At 46.2% G+C, this 16,542-nt stretch overlaps 1 protein-coding gene across 4 annotated transcripts in view; it reads left to right on the forward strand.

The window, feature by feature from the left end:
* The window catches only part of CRIM1 (cysteine rich transmembrane BMP regulator 1), a 186,314-nt gene that overhangs the window by 167,205 nt on the left and 2,567 nt on the right, over positions 1 to 16,542 (forward strand). For 2 of the 4 annotated variants that reach the window (XM_025868042.2, XM_025868041.2), the window contains 3 exons: positions 5,663 to 5,857; positions 12,332 to 12,454; positions 15,083 to 15,273. In XM_025868042.2, coding sequence (XP_025723827.1) covers positions 5,663 to 5,857; positions 12,332 to 12,454; positions 15,083 to 15,273 — 509 coding nt within the window. The remainder of the gene's footprint in view (positions 1 to 5,662; positions 5,858 to 12,331; positions 12,455 to 15,082; positions 15,274 to 16,542) is intronic. The other 2 variants (XM_025868038.2, XM_025868040.2) reach the window with 2 other exon arrangements.

The raw sequence follows: 16,542 nt of genomic DNA on the forward strand, positions 1-16,542 counted from the left end.
ATTATGTGGGCTCCGCCACGTAGTGGTTTGGTTACATCAAGTTGCTTCCGCTCTGTAAACCTGAGTCTCCTCAAGAGAATAGACTGCCCTCCTTCTTAGGGTGTCTGTGAGGCTGAATGGCAGTGAGTTCTTGAGCACGGTACCTGGGCACCATGGATGCTCAGCAGATGCTTTTCGGTTCTTTAATATTTGGCACCTAGATCCCTCTTTCAGAACCATCTGGTGTTTCTCTTATCTCTACCATTTGTCTCCTCTGATCTCCAGTCTTTAAGAAGGTCAGCTTTGAGAATGCTAGAATGCTGTTCAGTATCATTCAGTTCTTAGATCTTGTGGCCTCACTGAGCTCTGCACCGTGAACTTCAACATTGGCTTAGAGTTTTGTGCAGACCTTGAGGTCCCTCAGTCCTGCAACCAAGTGCCTTTATAAGTTTAAGGTATACAGCATGATGGTTTGAGTTACATGTACTGTGAAATGAGTACCGCCATAGGTGTAGTTAACATCTGTCATCTCATATGGGTGCAATTAAGGGAAAGAAATTTTCTCCTTGTGATGAGAACTCTTAGAATTTATTCTCTTAACAACCTTGCTGTCTGTCCCACAGCAGTGTTAGCTGTAGTCATTATGTCGTAATCACATCCCTAGTGTTTATTCATCTTACAACTGGAAGTATGTACCTTTTGACCACCCTTCTCCAATTCCCATCCTGTCACCACCCCCAACACACCTCTGGTAACCACAAGTCTGATCTCTTTTTCTATGAGTTTTGTGTTTTGTTTGTTTTTTTAGAGTCCACATTTCAATGAGATCGTGTAGTGTTTGTCTTTATTTCACTTAGCCTAATACCTTCAAGGTCCATCCATGTTGTCACAAATGGTAGGATTTTTTTCATTTTTATGGCTGAATAATATTCTATTGTATATATATAACACAACTTCTTTGACCATTCATCCATCAACGGATACTTAGGTTGTTTCCACGTCTGGGCTGTTGTAAATAATGCTGCCATGAATGTGGCACGCCTGGTTTTTGGAATTAGTTGAAAATAATCTTGAAGGCAAGATGCTTCTGAGATAATCTGTGATGAGCAGAGCTTAAATGAAATAGAGATAAACCGGTAGAAGTACCTGGAAATTCAGTCCATGTCAGCCCACTCCCTGAGGGGAATGGCTTTATTGTGACCACAGAAGCCCCTGGACATGGGACCCATCTGGCCCGCCCTCTGAGCGACTGCGTGGAGCCTGCCGCAGTCCTGTCTGGGGGGCTCCCAGGAGAACGCATCTCGGTCTTCCTTGCCATCACATGGCTACTTTGAATTCTTAATCTTCATTGAATTTAGGAAAATATCTATTTTTTTAACAAAATCAAATAAGGAACTTCAGTTTCACCCAATATATAGTCAGAGTTCTTGGTTCAACCCATCACCTCCAAGTCATTCAGAGTAGTTACTTTCTTATATCATTTTATAAATATTCTTTTAGAAATGATCTCCTACAGTTGCTGAGTCAGCAGTTACATGAACACTGTTATGCTGTAGCTCTGCATTTGATTGTTGGGTGTTTCTTCCATGGTTTAGTTTTCTTACAGTCTACTTAGATTCTTCAGAATTGAGCCTCTAGCATTTCAGAGAGCACCACACCACATAGCCAGGTACTCTAGAACTGGGCTCCGATTAAGCTCTTCCCCCTCAGTATCCTCATGTGTGTGTATTTGGGGGTTGGGAGGGGTCAGGTAGATGATGCATGCTCGTGTGTGTGTGTGCGTGCGGACAAGATTTCCATTGCTGCCTACTTATCAAAAGTAACTGACATTCATTGTCCAAAAAAAAAAGGTGAAGGGAAAAACTCACCAATTCTAATGTAAGTTACTATTAACATTTTCATTTCTTTCTAGACAGTTTTTAATTTTCCTCTTTACGTGATGGAGCTTGTACTATACGTGATGCATTTTAATAACTGCCCAGTATTCTCTCATATGATTTCATTGAATCATTTAAACATTCTCTTATTGTTAGACACAGATTTTTTTCCCTAACTTCTTGTTGTTATAAATAATATTGTGATGAACATCCACCAGAAAACACTACTTCAGGACTTTTCTGATTTCCTTGGGATAGATTCCTAGAAGGATTATTGGCTCAATGGTATATAAACTCCACAGAGTCACAGGAAGGGAACCACCAGTTCTGCCGATGACCCCACACGATCCACTTTTTTCCTACCCGAAGCTCCCAGTGACTGAAATTTGTCCTCTCTTACCTTGTTGCACCCCAAATTTGCTCTGTCCTAGCGGTAGCTTCCTGGTTGTATTCACACAGAGAGGCCTAAGAGTTGGAGGATCGATCACTGCATTAATAATCGCTTACTAATCCATTGGAATATCTGTTCAGTAAGGCCTGACCAGGTCCCTCACAAACTCCCCATTTATTGCTTAAAGCAGTGAAATGACTCATCTATTGGAATTACCTCTGCCCAGCCTCCTGTGCAAGAAGGGTTGTCCTTCCTCAGCATCCATATCCTGACAGCTGTCTCTCAGAAATCTCTCAAATCTTGCCTTGCCTGTCGGCCTCCATCCACGCTGCCCTAACCGAGCCCACATCACATCCCCATGACCAGTATCCTCAACTTCCTTTCCCCATCTTGTCCTCCATGTTGCCCTTTTCTAGAGCTCTCTTCTTACCATTAAAGCTGCTAAGGTCCCTCCTGTCCTCTACAGGAAGGAATCTCAATACGTCCGTTGTTACTCAAGGCCCCTTACCATCTGACCCCAGCTTCACCTCCAGCCACAGTGCATGTGTGTGCGCGCACACACTCTCTCTCTCCATTCTGACACTCTCACTGCCCTTCCAGTGTGGCAAGCTGTTGGACACACCGTCTTCTGCTTGGAATGCCCTCCCCACAGCTTTGTCTTCTGCTGGTCCCTCCAAGTGAAATGCGAACACCGAGTCCTGAGTCATGCCTTTCCCAGCCCCCCGGCAGTTAGTTGCTTTGCCCTCCGTGTTAAACTCACAGGAACAGTGGTTGCTGTGTTGTTCTGTGGTGAAGTGTCCAGTTCCCCAAGCCTGTTCCACCATGTCTCTGCAGTCCTGGGTCAGGGTCGTGGTCATGCCTTCTTTCCCACTAAAGAGAAGAGTCTGTAGAATCAACGAATGAATGTCTTTATAATGTTCAACATATCATGATTATTCTTAGTATCAGTGCAATTTTTCACAGAATTTTAGCCTCATAAGTAGGAGTAGCATTAATTAATTAAATATCTTAAGATGTCTCTTTGCCTAGATCCTGAGAAAATACAAACCAGTGCTTGGCCTTGACTCATACCCCTTTTTATGAAGTCCCCATCCTTCCTGAGTTCATGCCTACAGTTCATTCCCTCACTCCTTTTCTCTGAGGGGACTGGCCAAGACACCTTTGGGAGGAAAAGCACAGCAGAAAGTGCTGGACAAGATGGGCGAGGAGTTTAACCTTCTCTCTTCTAAGGTCCTTGCACAGTAATCCATTATTCAAATTTTTTGCCATGATATTGGTCCATCAGAGGAGCTGTTACAAGGTTTATGTAAAATATAATCAGTGATATTGCTTTATGAAGAGGCTTCCTTTCATAAAGAAGTCTCTGCATAATAGACTCTCGATTTGATGGCACATCTAATGTCCTCAATGAGAAGTTGGCTGGAGGTCAGAATATTACTCGAATTGGGTTCATTAAATGATTGTACTGAGCCATTTGACATGTGCATTTGAGATATCTTAATGAAGTTGCCTCCCCTGAGGACTAGGCTAGGCAGAAACCAGGGGTTTGGTTCGAAAGCCTCCAGTTAAGTTTTTAAGCTTAACCATCAGTGCACCAGAAAACTTTCTGTGGAACATTGAGAAAGCGAAGTACGTTTTTTCATAGATAATGAGAAAGCATTTCTGTTCACAACTAGAACTTCCTGTGATTACTCGCTATCCCTTGTTGAACTCAGGCAGCAGTCCTGAGAGAAACCAGGAAGAAATGTTGAGAAACGGAGAGATTGTGCATTCTAACACTTGACCTGCTTATAGAACTCTGCAGTGGGCTGAGACACAGCTATGGAAATACAACACATTAGAGTAATAGGACATTCTCAGTGCCATTCAGTAAGGTGCATGTGCTTGAGTAATTGGGTAAGAAGAGAACATGGACGCCAAAAACAGATAAGAACATTTCTGTCTTCAGTGAGCCCCCTCTGGAAAAATTCAGCAGGAAGCTTTGAGCTGGGTCTCCACAGACAGCAGATTCTAGCCACCTTGGAGCAGGTGGCTGCAGGTTGGGGTTGCTCGGAGAACATGGCACCTGATGCCCACACGTTTCTCCTCACTCCTGCAGGCATCCTGGGCTCCATCCTCTGTGTCTGGGCAATAAACACTGCCTCCATTAGAGCTTCCCAAGTGCCTTCCAGAAGGAAGAACCCTGAGCCCCTAACATCACTCCTTTCCTAAGGAACTTTCCTTCCAGATTCCTTTATAGTTTTTTAATTATCGGTGACCAGTGGTCAGTAGAGCTGCCTTTAGAATCTGAGCATAAAATTTCCCCAGGTTGGTAGGAGTCATCCAGTTATTGGCCTGTCCAGTGACGAGGAAGTGATGACCCCCATTTCCCCGTTGGTCTGCCCCATCTCTGTGGGGCACTGTGGCCTCTCTTTGAGCCACCGTTCTTGAGCTCTGGGGAGAAGGACTGGCTGTAAAATGTGACCACTCATTATAAGTTCAGGTAAAACCAGGAGGCGGCATTGAGTCCAAGAGAAGAAAGAAACTTTCTAGAAAAAAGTTGGGGGAGGGAGGAAATGAGGATGGCAAGAGAGACTGGAGAAGAAAGAAGAGCAGAGGGTTTTAAACTGTAAATTCTTACAACAGTAACTCTTAAAAATATATTATTGTCAGGGGCACCTGGGTGGCTCAGTCGGTTAAGACTCCAGCTGTTGGATTCGGCCCAGGTCATGATCTCTTGGTCTGAGATCAAGCCCCGCTCAGTGTAAGGCTCCGCGCTCAGCACAAAATCTGTTTCAGGGTCTCTCCTTCTCTGCCTTCCTCCTCCCACTTGCACTCTCAGTTTGTCTCTAAAATAAAATCTTAAAAAAAAAAAATATATATATATATATATATATATAGTCAAAAAATATGTATATATATATATATATAGTGAAAAACCATAGTTGGCTGGAAAAATGGATTGAACTGAAGTGAGGTTGTTTCTAAAGTAGAAATGCCTTTGTTGACTAGAGGGAAACACACCCCGCGTCACTGAAGAATGAAGGAAGTGGTTGTGTCGCCGCTGATGCCCCCTTGTTCCCAGTGACGCGCCACGGTCATTCCTGACTACTCCCCTGAATCACTTACAAAAAGATTAACTGAAAGTAGGAATTTCATGAAATGTCTCTGTAAATATACTCAGCTGGACTTTTTATCCCCTTCCACGTAAAACCTCTGAACGTGTCTCTACCTCTTTGTATTTGGGTTTTTCTCGTGTCGTGGGTTCCCCGGCCACCCAGTGTGAACGAATCCGCGTTTTTTGCAGTGACGATCTAGTGACACTTGCCCAGTGGGTCCCAATTCCCCCCTGGCCGTACCCGTCCCTGCCCGGCGTTCGTCTCCACGGCCCTTGGTCCCGTCCCGCGACTCCACCCTGTGCTGTTCTGTCCCCTAGAAGACACGACCCCGAGGAAGGCGGTGTGCCGCTTCAGCGGGAAGGCGTACGCCGACGAGGAGCGGTGGGACATAGACAGCTGCACGCACTGCTACTGCCTACAGGGCCAGACGCTCTGCTCCACCGTCAGCTGCCCCCCTCTGCCCTGCGTCGAGCCCATCAACGTGGAAGGAAGCTGCTGCCCGATGTGCCCAGGTACCCCAGCCGGCGGCGCGGGTGGCGCATGAAGCCGGAGCAGCTCCAAGCCGGTTCCGCAGGCTCGCAGGGCCCAAGCAGTGTGTGGGCCCAGCTGGGGTCTCCCCGTGAAGAGATGGGGGGCAGGGGTGCGGGGATAACTTGAGAGAGTGACATCAGGGGGCGTGCCTGATTGTGGATCCCTGCTAGAATTGCTCTGCTTCTTCCCATTTGTGTTCTCTAAATACTAGTGGGAGCACAAGCCTGAGGGCCGTACCGGACTCTTGACCATACCTGTGCTGTCTGGGTGGCACGGTGTCGTGCGTGCTGGACTAGCCCGAGATGGGACACGGTAGGGGACCGCTTCACAGCCATCACAAGGTGACTGTACACCAGAGCCAGAATGGAACAGCTGTGTTTAAAGAGTACGGCTCTGTTCAGTCTTGTTCAGTTCATCAGTCCCAGCAGTACCCAGGTTGTCCCGGGCTGCCTGCCCCCAAGCCCTCTGGCCAACGCCATCTCTTCCTATGGAGACCCCAGCCGGCAGCCGTGGAACCCCACGCCTGAGCCTCCCCCCCACATCCACCCTTCATGTCCGCTCAGCAGCCCACCTCCAAGTCTCAAACCTCAGCCCCCCACCCCACTGCTGCCCAGATCTCTCCCCCCCCATCCCACCCCAGGCCTTCCCCTTCCTTCCCTATGTCTCATGCCCTAGTTCCTCTGCCCCTCGTCCCAGAAATGCAGGGCCTGAGCCCTCCGCAGCACAGCCTGGGCCGCATTCCAGACCCCCAGCCCTAAACACACAGACTCCACCGGCAGTCCAGACCGCAGAGCGCCTGCACTCTAGGAGTGAGTCAGGATCCTTTCCATCTTCACCTTGCTGCATTATGTTAGAGAATCTTGTTCCGTGCGATGCAGGAAGCTCGGGGTCCTGCCAGCCATGCATCTATATACCATGTGGCCGTAAATGGGACAGTCACTTAAGCCCCAAGCGTTGCATTGTGTGCACTCATTGACCTTTTGCTGAAAATGTCCACTTCTCGAGACCCTGTAAAGGCTGGGATGTTCTGCCCGCTCAGGAGGCTGAGCCCTTTTCAGAGCCTTCACTTGGGTGCTCTTCCTGCTTGTCTCGTGGGCCTCGTGTAAGGCATAGATGGAGAGTCAGGTTCTCTCTGCTGGTTTATCACTCCGTCTGCACCCAGTGGAAAATGAAATCCCTGAGGGTCACGCAAAGAACAAGGAAAACCATGTATTTCTCACGGGAGCTGGTTTGTCTGCTCCACACCACCTGTCTCACGAGCTCCGTACCCAACTTCCCAGTAAGATGCTTCTGAGGTACAAATGGTGAGACTTAACCTTTTGTATTAAGCAGAGACTCGCTTAGTGCCCACTGTGCACCAGCCTCTCCGAGGCACTGGGGGGACCGCAGAAAATTCAACAGAGCACCGTCCACACGGAGCTCACGTTTTCGTGGGGAGGGACAGGTAGCAAACAAGAAATGAGAAAGAGACAGCACCCAGGGTGAGGCCAAGGACTATGGCACAAAGCGTAGCCAGTCGGGGCAAAGGAGAAGGGGCCTGTGGTTTTGTTTGAACAGATGACGTTTAGGAGACCCAGAAGAACAGAGGACTCCCAGGGAAGAGGCAGAACCCTCTGGGTATAGACAGGGCAGAGCCCTGGGCTGGGAACGCACGGTGCCTGTTGAAAGACAGCCCGGAGACCTGTGTGGATGGGCCCTGGGAGCAGGAGGGTCAGGCGAGTGGAGAGGCCACCAGGAGCTGAAACCTGTGGTCTCTCAGCGGGGGGCAGGGTTTTACTGAGTGGGAGAGAAACATCGGAGGGTCTTAAGCCAAGGAGGGAAGCTGTGTGACTTCCCCTTTCACGGGATGTCTCTGTTGCTGGGTTGAGCATAGACCCTGGGATGTGGAGGCAAAGAGTAGTCGGAGGCTTTCCCAGTAATGTAGGTGGCCACCAGTCGTGACTCTGGAGGCAGGAGGAGTGGCCGGGCTTGGATTCTGTTGTGAGGGAACAATCAGTAGGATTTAGTGGTTTGTAAGCCTTGGGATTGGGTAACGAGATCCCCCAGGGAGTGAGTGTGGTGGAGAAGGGCTGCCATGACTGAGCCCAGAGACCCTCCAACTTTGGGAGACCAGGCAGGGGACGAGGGCCTGGCAGAGGAAACAGAGAAGGAGGCACAGTGACGTGGGAGGAGCCCGTGAGCTGTGTCCCAGCAGCCAGGAGGACCTGGGCCGGGGCTGGGGGCGCCGTCAGGTCCTCGCAGGAGATGCAGAAACTGATCGTTGTCGTTTAGGCTTGTCCTCATCGCCCTGACCAGAGCCGTTTCGGCACAGTGGTGTGGAGGCAAAGTCTAAGGAGGGTGCCTTCAGAAGGGCAGGGGAGGGTGAATTGGAGATGCTGGTTATCAGCCCTGTTACACGGTTCACAAGTGAGACTGCTGTCAGGGGGAGTGGTCTTGCAGGTTTCCCCAGGATTTGACCCTGACCTTGCAGGACAGGTGGGCTCTCTTTACTGGAGTGAAATGAAGAGCGTAGACGCCATCCTTTGTTCGGGTGGGGAGGCTCATGTTTGAGCGGGTGAAGGACATGGTCACATAGGTGCTTTGGGAGGATTAATAGGTGATGTGTAGGAGGGACCAAAGCAGGGGGAGACCAGAGGCCGGGACAGCCGTAACTCACATGGCAGACGTCCCAGGTGTGTGACAACAAGACCCCCAAATCCAGGTGACAGTCCTAGGAATAGAGGTCAAGAGACACTGTCCTTGGTTTGTGACTTTAAGAAAGAAGAGAGTGCATATATACCATCCTTGTTCATTATGAAAGATTTCTCCAGGGACTTCTCAGTTAGGATTTACTATTGGATTGAAATTTAATTTCTGTAACTCTCCTTTCTGCATCTGATGTACTATTAATGAATCATTTCTCCATGTTCTCTCTAAGCAAACTTTGCAATCAGTCATGCTTTGCCACCTTGCATTTGATTGTGTCCTTCCAAGGAAGGTGGGTTCCTGCCCTGTTCTCACTGGCTCACTGTGTGATCTTAGTCCGGAATCTTCACTGAAGTGCCAGGCTTCCATTTCTCATCTCGATAGTTCCTGCTACCTCGCGTTGCCCCCTGTACATACTGACTGCCGGTCTGGCTAGCCTCACCCTTTACAAAGCACTTTCCCCTCTGCTGTCTTAGGATATGAGGACAAAACCTGTGAGCTGGTTCGTACTTGTCCCATTTTACAGAAGAAACCGAGGCTCGGGGAAGTTAAGTGGATTCTCCGAGGTCACGCCACTAGTTGGCAGACTTGGGCATTCTGGTCCTAAGTTGACTTCAGGTTCCATCTCCCCAAAAATGGTGCCTCAGCTTGTAAACCCCAAGCATCCTGCCCCCCCCCCCCATATTCCAGGAGAGGACATTTCAGGTAAGGTGGCTCTTACAACTGTCCAGGTGCCTCTGAAAGTAAAATATTTCCCCAGTAAGGGGCCTTGGGGGTGCCTCTGAAGTTCCAAACGTATTTGACCACAGGAGTAAGTCTTCACTATGACCACATGCCCGTGATCCACGTGGCCTGGCCAGATGTAGTTTTGTGTCTGCAATGCCAACCAGCTGTGAAGGGCTGTGACAGTAAATGGCAGAAGGGCTGTATGTGAGAGCTGGGGTCAGACGCAGGCCTTGGCCATGGAGGCCCTGGGTCTAGGCATGGAAAGAGCGTAGCTCCCACACTTTTTGTTTGTCCAAATCTTTTTTTTTTTTTTTTTTTTTGGCCAAAAGATGTATCCTTTTTGGCAAAACTGCTCAGAGACAGCATCCCTTGTAAGTTCACATTAAAGGGAAATGACCCTTGGGTGTGAGGGCTCCAAACTAGAGCTCTGAGTATTTTGTGATGAAGAAGGAGATGTAGGTGGACTTCAGTCCAAGCCGTACTGAGTTCAGTGGAGCAGACCCGTACCCAGGGCAGGCTGTGAGCCACTCAGTGGGGAGGGGCCCACAAGGGCAGACTGGTCTTGCTCATGGCTGCCTCCCCAAAACGTGGGCCAGTGACGCGCTCAGGAAGTATTTGTGGACAGGGGTGATATAATTAATCCCCATGTGGGACCTCCTTCCTGACCCAGGGCACACCCTTCTACCTTCCCCACTGCTGCCAAGCAGAGCCTTCCTAAGCACCTGGGGGAGGAGGACTCCCCTGTCCGGTCTGCTGTGTGTGGGGTTTCCCTTGCAATCTACCATGTGCAGATAGGCGGTGCGAGGATTTCAAGCCTGCTGCTCTGCCGCTCTCACCCAGGAAGGCCCTGAGGTGAAGCAGAACCAATCCCAGCTCTGGGGACCTCTGTGGGGGCTTTGGCTGCTTAGCCGTCCACACAGCTAGGTCTGGTGAATAGATCTCACTTTGGCCTTTTCTGCTGAGCTCCCTGACACCCGGGGGCGGGGGGGGGGGGGGGGGGGCCCTGTTGTGACGCAAAGGTTCGGTGCTGTGTGGACCCTTAGGGGAGGCGCTCAGAGGTGCTGTGGCATTGAAAGATGTCACCTAAATGTCAAGGTCACTTTTCTTTCCAGACTCTTTCAGGAAATTCGTATCACATAATCAGGGTTTCTCCGTGGGTGAACTAAACACCATGCCCTACACACCCACCCCAGAATCACCCACCATGGGCCTACAGAATCATGACCTGTGAGAATCAGCACATTTTATAAGCCCTTCAGGTGATTGAGAGAGGACAGGAAAGTTTGAGTCATTGGTTTCACTCCACCGGCCCCTGCTTCCATAAATAACACTGTCAGTAAATTCTCTTTTTAATTCTAGAGGTTTTGGGTATCTTTTTGAAACTGTAAGTGTCTAGGCCTTGCCTTGTCTGAGGTGCCAAACGCTGAGCACTCGAAAGTCCCTATATAACTTTTGACTCCCCCAAAACTTAACTACTAATAGCCTCCTGTTGACCAGGAGCCTTACCAATATCATAGAGAGTCGATTAACACATACTTTGTATGTTATATGTGTTACATTCTTACAACAGAGTAAGCTAGAGAAAAGAGAATAGTAAGAAAATCATAAGGAAAAGTACAATTACAGTACTGTACTGATAAAGCCCACTTATAAGTAGACCCATGCAGTTCAGACCCGTGTTGTTCAAGGTCAGCTGTATTTAAGAAAGAAAGCAGAAGACTCAGGGACAAAGGCCAAAATAACTTTATTCCTGGGGCACCAGAAGACCCAGGCCGTGGCGTCACAGAACCAGATTTGAATCCCAGCTTTACCAGTTCCTGGACGCATCATCTTGGGCAATTCACTTAACCTCTCTGACTTCCTTCCCAGGCAAGAACTCCGTTAACACACAGCGGAAGCAGAGCAAACACTCTCTTCCCTGTCATTTCCCCTTCTCTCTACTTCATCTTATGGTTTACTTCTTGAAAGGCAGGTAACCACAGGATAGACAGCAGTCACTGTGAGCAGGGGATTGTTAGTTCTATTATAACTTGTACTTTATATATTTTATTTTGGACTCAGTTGGGCTACTAGTGAATATTTAGTATTACCAATGTTGAGTAACCTTATAAAAATGAGTTTAATAATATGGCAGGATCTGGCCAAAAGGAGCTATATGGTTGATGCAGACTTTTGTGTCACCTTTTGAAAATAGGGGTTCTCAAAAACTATTTATTCAAAATGTTAACCAGATGAGGAAAGGATATATAAATATATTTGTTCTGAGCCAAAGAAAACTCTGAACTTTTTAAACTGGTCCCTTTTAGAACTTAGCTTTAAAAAGAAAAAAAGGGAAAAAACCCTGATATTTGGGACAAAGAATATTGTTCTTCTTAGAGGGTCTGGTTTCATGTTGTAGCATCTTACTGATCAGAGTGCCTACGTGCTCAAGTTAGATAATGGAACTGTATTTACTGAAGATCATCTTTTAGTCTACAGGGTTCCAGTGGTAACAAAGCAGACATTTTATACTTGAGCCAGGCCACATCTCGTCAGGTCTGCCTACATTCTGTTCCCATTTAGGGGAAGTGACTGGAGGGGAAATGCCTAAGAAATGTCATGAAGAGTGAAAGATGCTTTTACTTTTTCACTTCCTGGGATATATTATATATAAATGATTCAACATTCATGGATTAAAGAGAAACCGTTATTAAGGTATAGTATTTAGCTGATGGAAAGTAAAAGAAATCCAATTCAGCCAGTCCCTATCAGCTTGCACAAAACTGCATGGCCAACACCATTTGACATGAAAAAGCAGAGCTTCTGACCCTGGTACGGGAGAAAACTTTCTCTCCCTTTTTTACATGGTCATAAGACCTGTTTGCCGTGCTTGCAAAGGTAGTGACTCTCTAGCAGTAGGTGATATAAATGCAGAAACTGGATCTTTCATGTCCCAGGACGTATTGTACTGAATTGAATGCACCATCCATTTGGATTGAGGAAACAAAAGTCAAGAGTAAGTAGCTCCTCCATCACCTCTTATGAAAAATGTCCCTTTCTTTTAGAAATGTATGCCCCAGAACCAACCAATATACCCATTGAGAAAACGAATCACCGTGGAGAGATTGACCTAGAGGTTCCCTTGTGGCCGACACCCAGTGAAAATGACATTATCCATCTCCCCAGAGGTAAGTGCTAAAGTCGACTGAGAGCTCTGTAATCTTACATGTGGTCTACCTTTTTTTTTATTTTAACTTCCTTTGGGTATCTTTTTAAATGGCAAGCCCACGTAAGTTCAAATAAGGACTCCAGGGAAGACCTGCTTGGCTGTAACATATTTAACCCAGAATGATAAAATAAGTCTGCAGGTAACTGGATAATATGCCTCCTTCTGGCCCCACATGCTCCGAGACTTAGTGATGATGGAAAGAAAGATGTTCTTTGTCCTAAGGTTCTGGTATCTGGAATTTCTAAGCCAGCTCTCCTATTTGTACGTATGTAAGCAGAAGAATACATTATTCAGTCCCTGTGGATTCTGGACTAAGCAATTGTGCATTAGGTTACCCTCTGCTTCTAGGTTGTTCTTACTCCATGAGAGTTCAGCTTATTACATGTGCTGATTTTTCCACTCATCAGGTTTATTCCTTTTTTCCCCCAGCTCTGTCCCTTTCAGTTGTGTGTAACAGACACATTATTCTGTCTCTCAGTAGTTAAGTGATAAAGCAAGGCAGGGTTCCTGTCAATATTGCCCTCTCTTTAAAAGTAGACCCCTTGATCAAGAGTATAAACTTCCTCTTAGCCATGACTCAACACCGCCTCCTGTCTACTCCAAGGACATTCTCAAAATCACCACTATGCAATTTTTATATCTTTTGGGAGAAGCAGTATTCGTTGCTTGAGAGACGAATGGTCTGTTGTTACTCTAGATAGTCTGCAGGTTATGCTTCTTTAGATCAAGCCAGATAACCAGAGAGCCAAACTCCTGGACCCAGCGTTTTGGCTACTTACATAACTGCTGTGACTGAATTGTGCTTTATCATTACGTTTAAATTCATTCAGTCAAGAAATATTAGGGCCTACTCTGTGCTACACACTGTTCTAGATGCTGGCTTTGGTCATTAGAACAGCCTTATTTACTGCAATATATTGAGGACCTGTGCATTACTTAGCACCTCTGTTACAAAGTCCCTGAGGAGGATATTTCTTCATGTGTCAGTAGCAGGAAAATTTGTACTTCTCCTAAGCAAGATTTTTTTTTTTTAAGATTTTATTTATTTGACAGAGACAGCGAGAGAGGGAACACAAGCAGGGGGAGTGGGAAAGGGAGAAGCAGGCCCCCCATGGAGCAGGGAGCCCGACGCAGGGCTCGATCCCAGGACCCTGGGACAATGACCTGAGCCGAAGGCAGACGCTTAAGGACTGAGCCACCCAGGCGCTCAGCAAGGTTATTTTTTAATGTTGATGACACTGTAATCTTGTTGATGGTACTTGTTTCCTCTTTTGCTTTTGCTGCTAGGAAGCCCAAAGCTCGATTTTATGGCCTTTTTGCATCAAAACAGAACTTAAGCACTGGACTGAATTTTATAAATAGACTTGAAGCTTCCTTTTCCTTTCACTAAATTTCCCTTAACTTTTCAATTTCCTTGTATGACATACATTCCTAAAACCATTTGCTATATCATTTGGAATGTGGTAAGGCAAAAATTCATTCCTTTATTCATTGTGTATTTAAAACCTGAATTCATCAGTAAGATGTTATTTTGACCTTTGGTATTTGTCTTGATGCTGATAAATATGTTTTTTTCAACTTCCTGTAAAGTATGACCATCTGCACTGGGTGGAATGACTAGGAAGGTCTTCTTCTCATCCCCCCAAGGCCCCCCCCACACACACAGAGGAAGAAGCATATGAATAAAAATCTGATTTTTAAACTGTAGACAGTCTTAATATCACAAAGCTGTGCTATGATGCACTGAGTTTCCAGAACAGTTTAAGAACAACTCTTTTTGATTGTGTAATTCCTGCATCTTTCACTAACTTGGTTTTTGATGCATTTAGACAATCTGAACACAGTAGTTTATTTGAAAGAAAATAAAAGTAAGGGAACTTCCAGGGAGTGCTCCTGATTGACATAGAGTTAACCTAGTGATCTCTGCAATATTTATGGCAAGAGTGATGATTTAAAGGAACAGAAAGACCTGCATTCATAAGAACAAAAATGTTGTCTCCTGTGCAGTATATTAACTAAGGCAGGAAAATGATCTATTAGGCCTAGTGAGTTTTCAGCAATTTTATGAAGAGGGAGACATTTTTGCTTAGAGCTCAGTAAACCAGAATATCAACCAAAAGACCAAACTCTTGATGCTGGCATAGTTTTTACTGTTACATTAGTAATTAGTCTTGGCTGTTAATATGGTAAGTCCAAGAAGAGACTTTGTTCTAGTCTCCTATTTGCTGGTAAGCGGGGAGCTAAGTTAATGTTTCTGCTTCCGAATCTTAGAGAAGACCATATAGGTTAATGTTAATCAAAATACTTTCAGTAATAGTTCAGTCAGTTTATAAGGATGAAGCAAGAACCAGCTTCACCCTGCCCAGTTGTTAACCTTCTCACCCTAATACTTCCTCTCTCACATCCATCCCTAAGAGCTCTGCCCTCTCCGTAAGAGCTCTCTGGATCTTTACATTTGAATCGTTTAGCCTGAAAGCATTGGGAAGAAATAAAACCAAGTCATTGATTTGCATTTGCAGTGTAACTAAAATAATCCTTAAAAATTCTTGTTTAGGTAATAAATGCTTGTTAACTGTTTTTCTCCTAGACATGGGTCACCTGCAGGTAGATTACAGAGATAACAATAGGCTGCATCCGGGCGAAGATTCTTCACTGGACTCCATTGCCTCGGTTGTGGTTCCCATAATAATCGGCCTCTCCATTATAATAGCATTCCTGTTCATCAATCAGAAGAAACAGTGGATACCACTGCTTTGCTGGTATCGAACACCAACTAAGGTATTTGTCATGAAAAAGTCTGTCTCTTGAGTGACTGAACTAGGAAAGCTTGCGTGCTCACATTTCCTTAAATTGCTTGATGTCTTTTATATTTGCCAGTGAAAATTTTGCTTTGGTCTTCACGGCCTCAAATGGACAGCAAGCTGTAGCCGGCCATCCACTACAGAGCACATCCAGCACAGAGCACGTGCCTGGGGATGGAGCAGTCAGTCAGTGGTGAATTACCCATCATCCACTGGTTAATGAATCCTGACCTTCCACACAGCCAATGTCCTGGATTTCAAGTTTTCAAAAAAAAAATACTTCTGGATTCATTGTTTATATTAGAAATGAAAACCTGAATTTCTCAGTGATCTATCAGCTTAGAATTGGGAAAGAAACCTAGAAAGAGGGCGCCAGCACTCGGGCGAGAGCCATAAGACCGCTCAAGCGTCCTGAACGTACACAGAACTCCAAAGGACAGGGAGACGTATCCAGGGCAAGCACCCGGGGGCAGGTGGCAGAAGATCCTGAAGAGACTGTAAAGTAACACTAGACCAGGCAGAGAGGGGCACATTTCATACTGAGAAAGGAAGAATATGTATTTGTTGTCAAATCAGCCTATTTTAAAAGCCAAGAAAATTCATTTTCATTAAAGGGAAAAGTCATGACTTTTTCCAACCCTGAGTCTACTTTTTACATTTAGTCTTTTTTCTTTAAGAAAAAAATCATATACCCTTAAGAATTTGAAAACAGCTTGAATAATTATTTTAATTCAGTTTACCACCTAGGTAACTCTTCCATATAAAATTTCTGTTGGATGCTTATCCGGCCTCTGATTTTCTTTCAAGAAACACACTTTGGGCACCACCTCTGCTGGGCACCTGTGGGGTCAGGACACGGGACTGGGCAAGACCCAGTCCCCACAGCGAAAAGCTGGGAAAAGAGACCAGTTCATAATGTGCATGGAGTGGCTGGCTACAGACAGGGGCTGGCTCTGTGATTTAACATTGTCTGTTTATCTTAAAATCTGCCTATCTGGTGACTCCCACTCCTTCAACCCTTACAAGTGCTAGCCTGCACGTTAAGGATTTGCAAATAGTTCCATGGTTTCACCGTTCTCTTTTTTCAGTTCCTTCATCCACTCCATCTGACATCATTTATTGACAGTTCACTTCTAAACGGTTTGTCAGGCAGGATCCCTTACGAAACTACCGCGGGTGCTAGAACAGGGTGTAGACTCCACGTCCAGTCTGCCTGTCAGTGTCCTGCGAAGCTATCACCTCACTT

This window comes from Callorhinus ursinus, unplaced genomic scaffold (assembly GCF_003265705.2).
Source record: "Callorhinus ursinus isolate GAN/ISIS: 27379988/994484 unplaced genomic scaffold, GSC_fseal_2.0 scaffold10, whole genome shotgun sequence".
Lineage (NCBI taxonomy): Eukaryota > Metazoa > Chordata > Mammalia > Carnivora > Otariidae > Callorhinus > Callorhinus ursinus.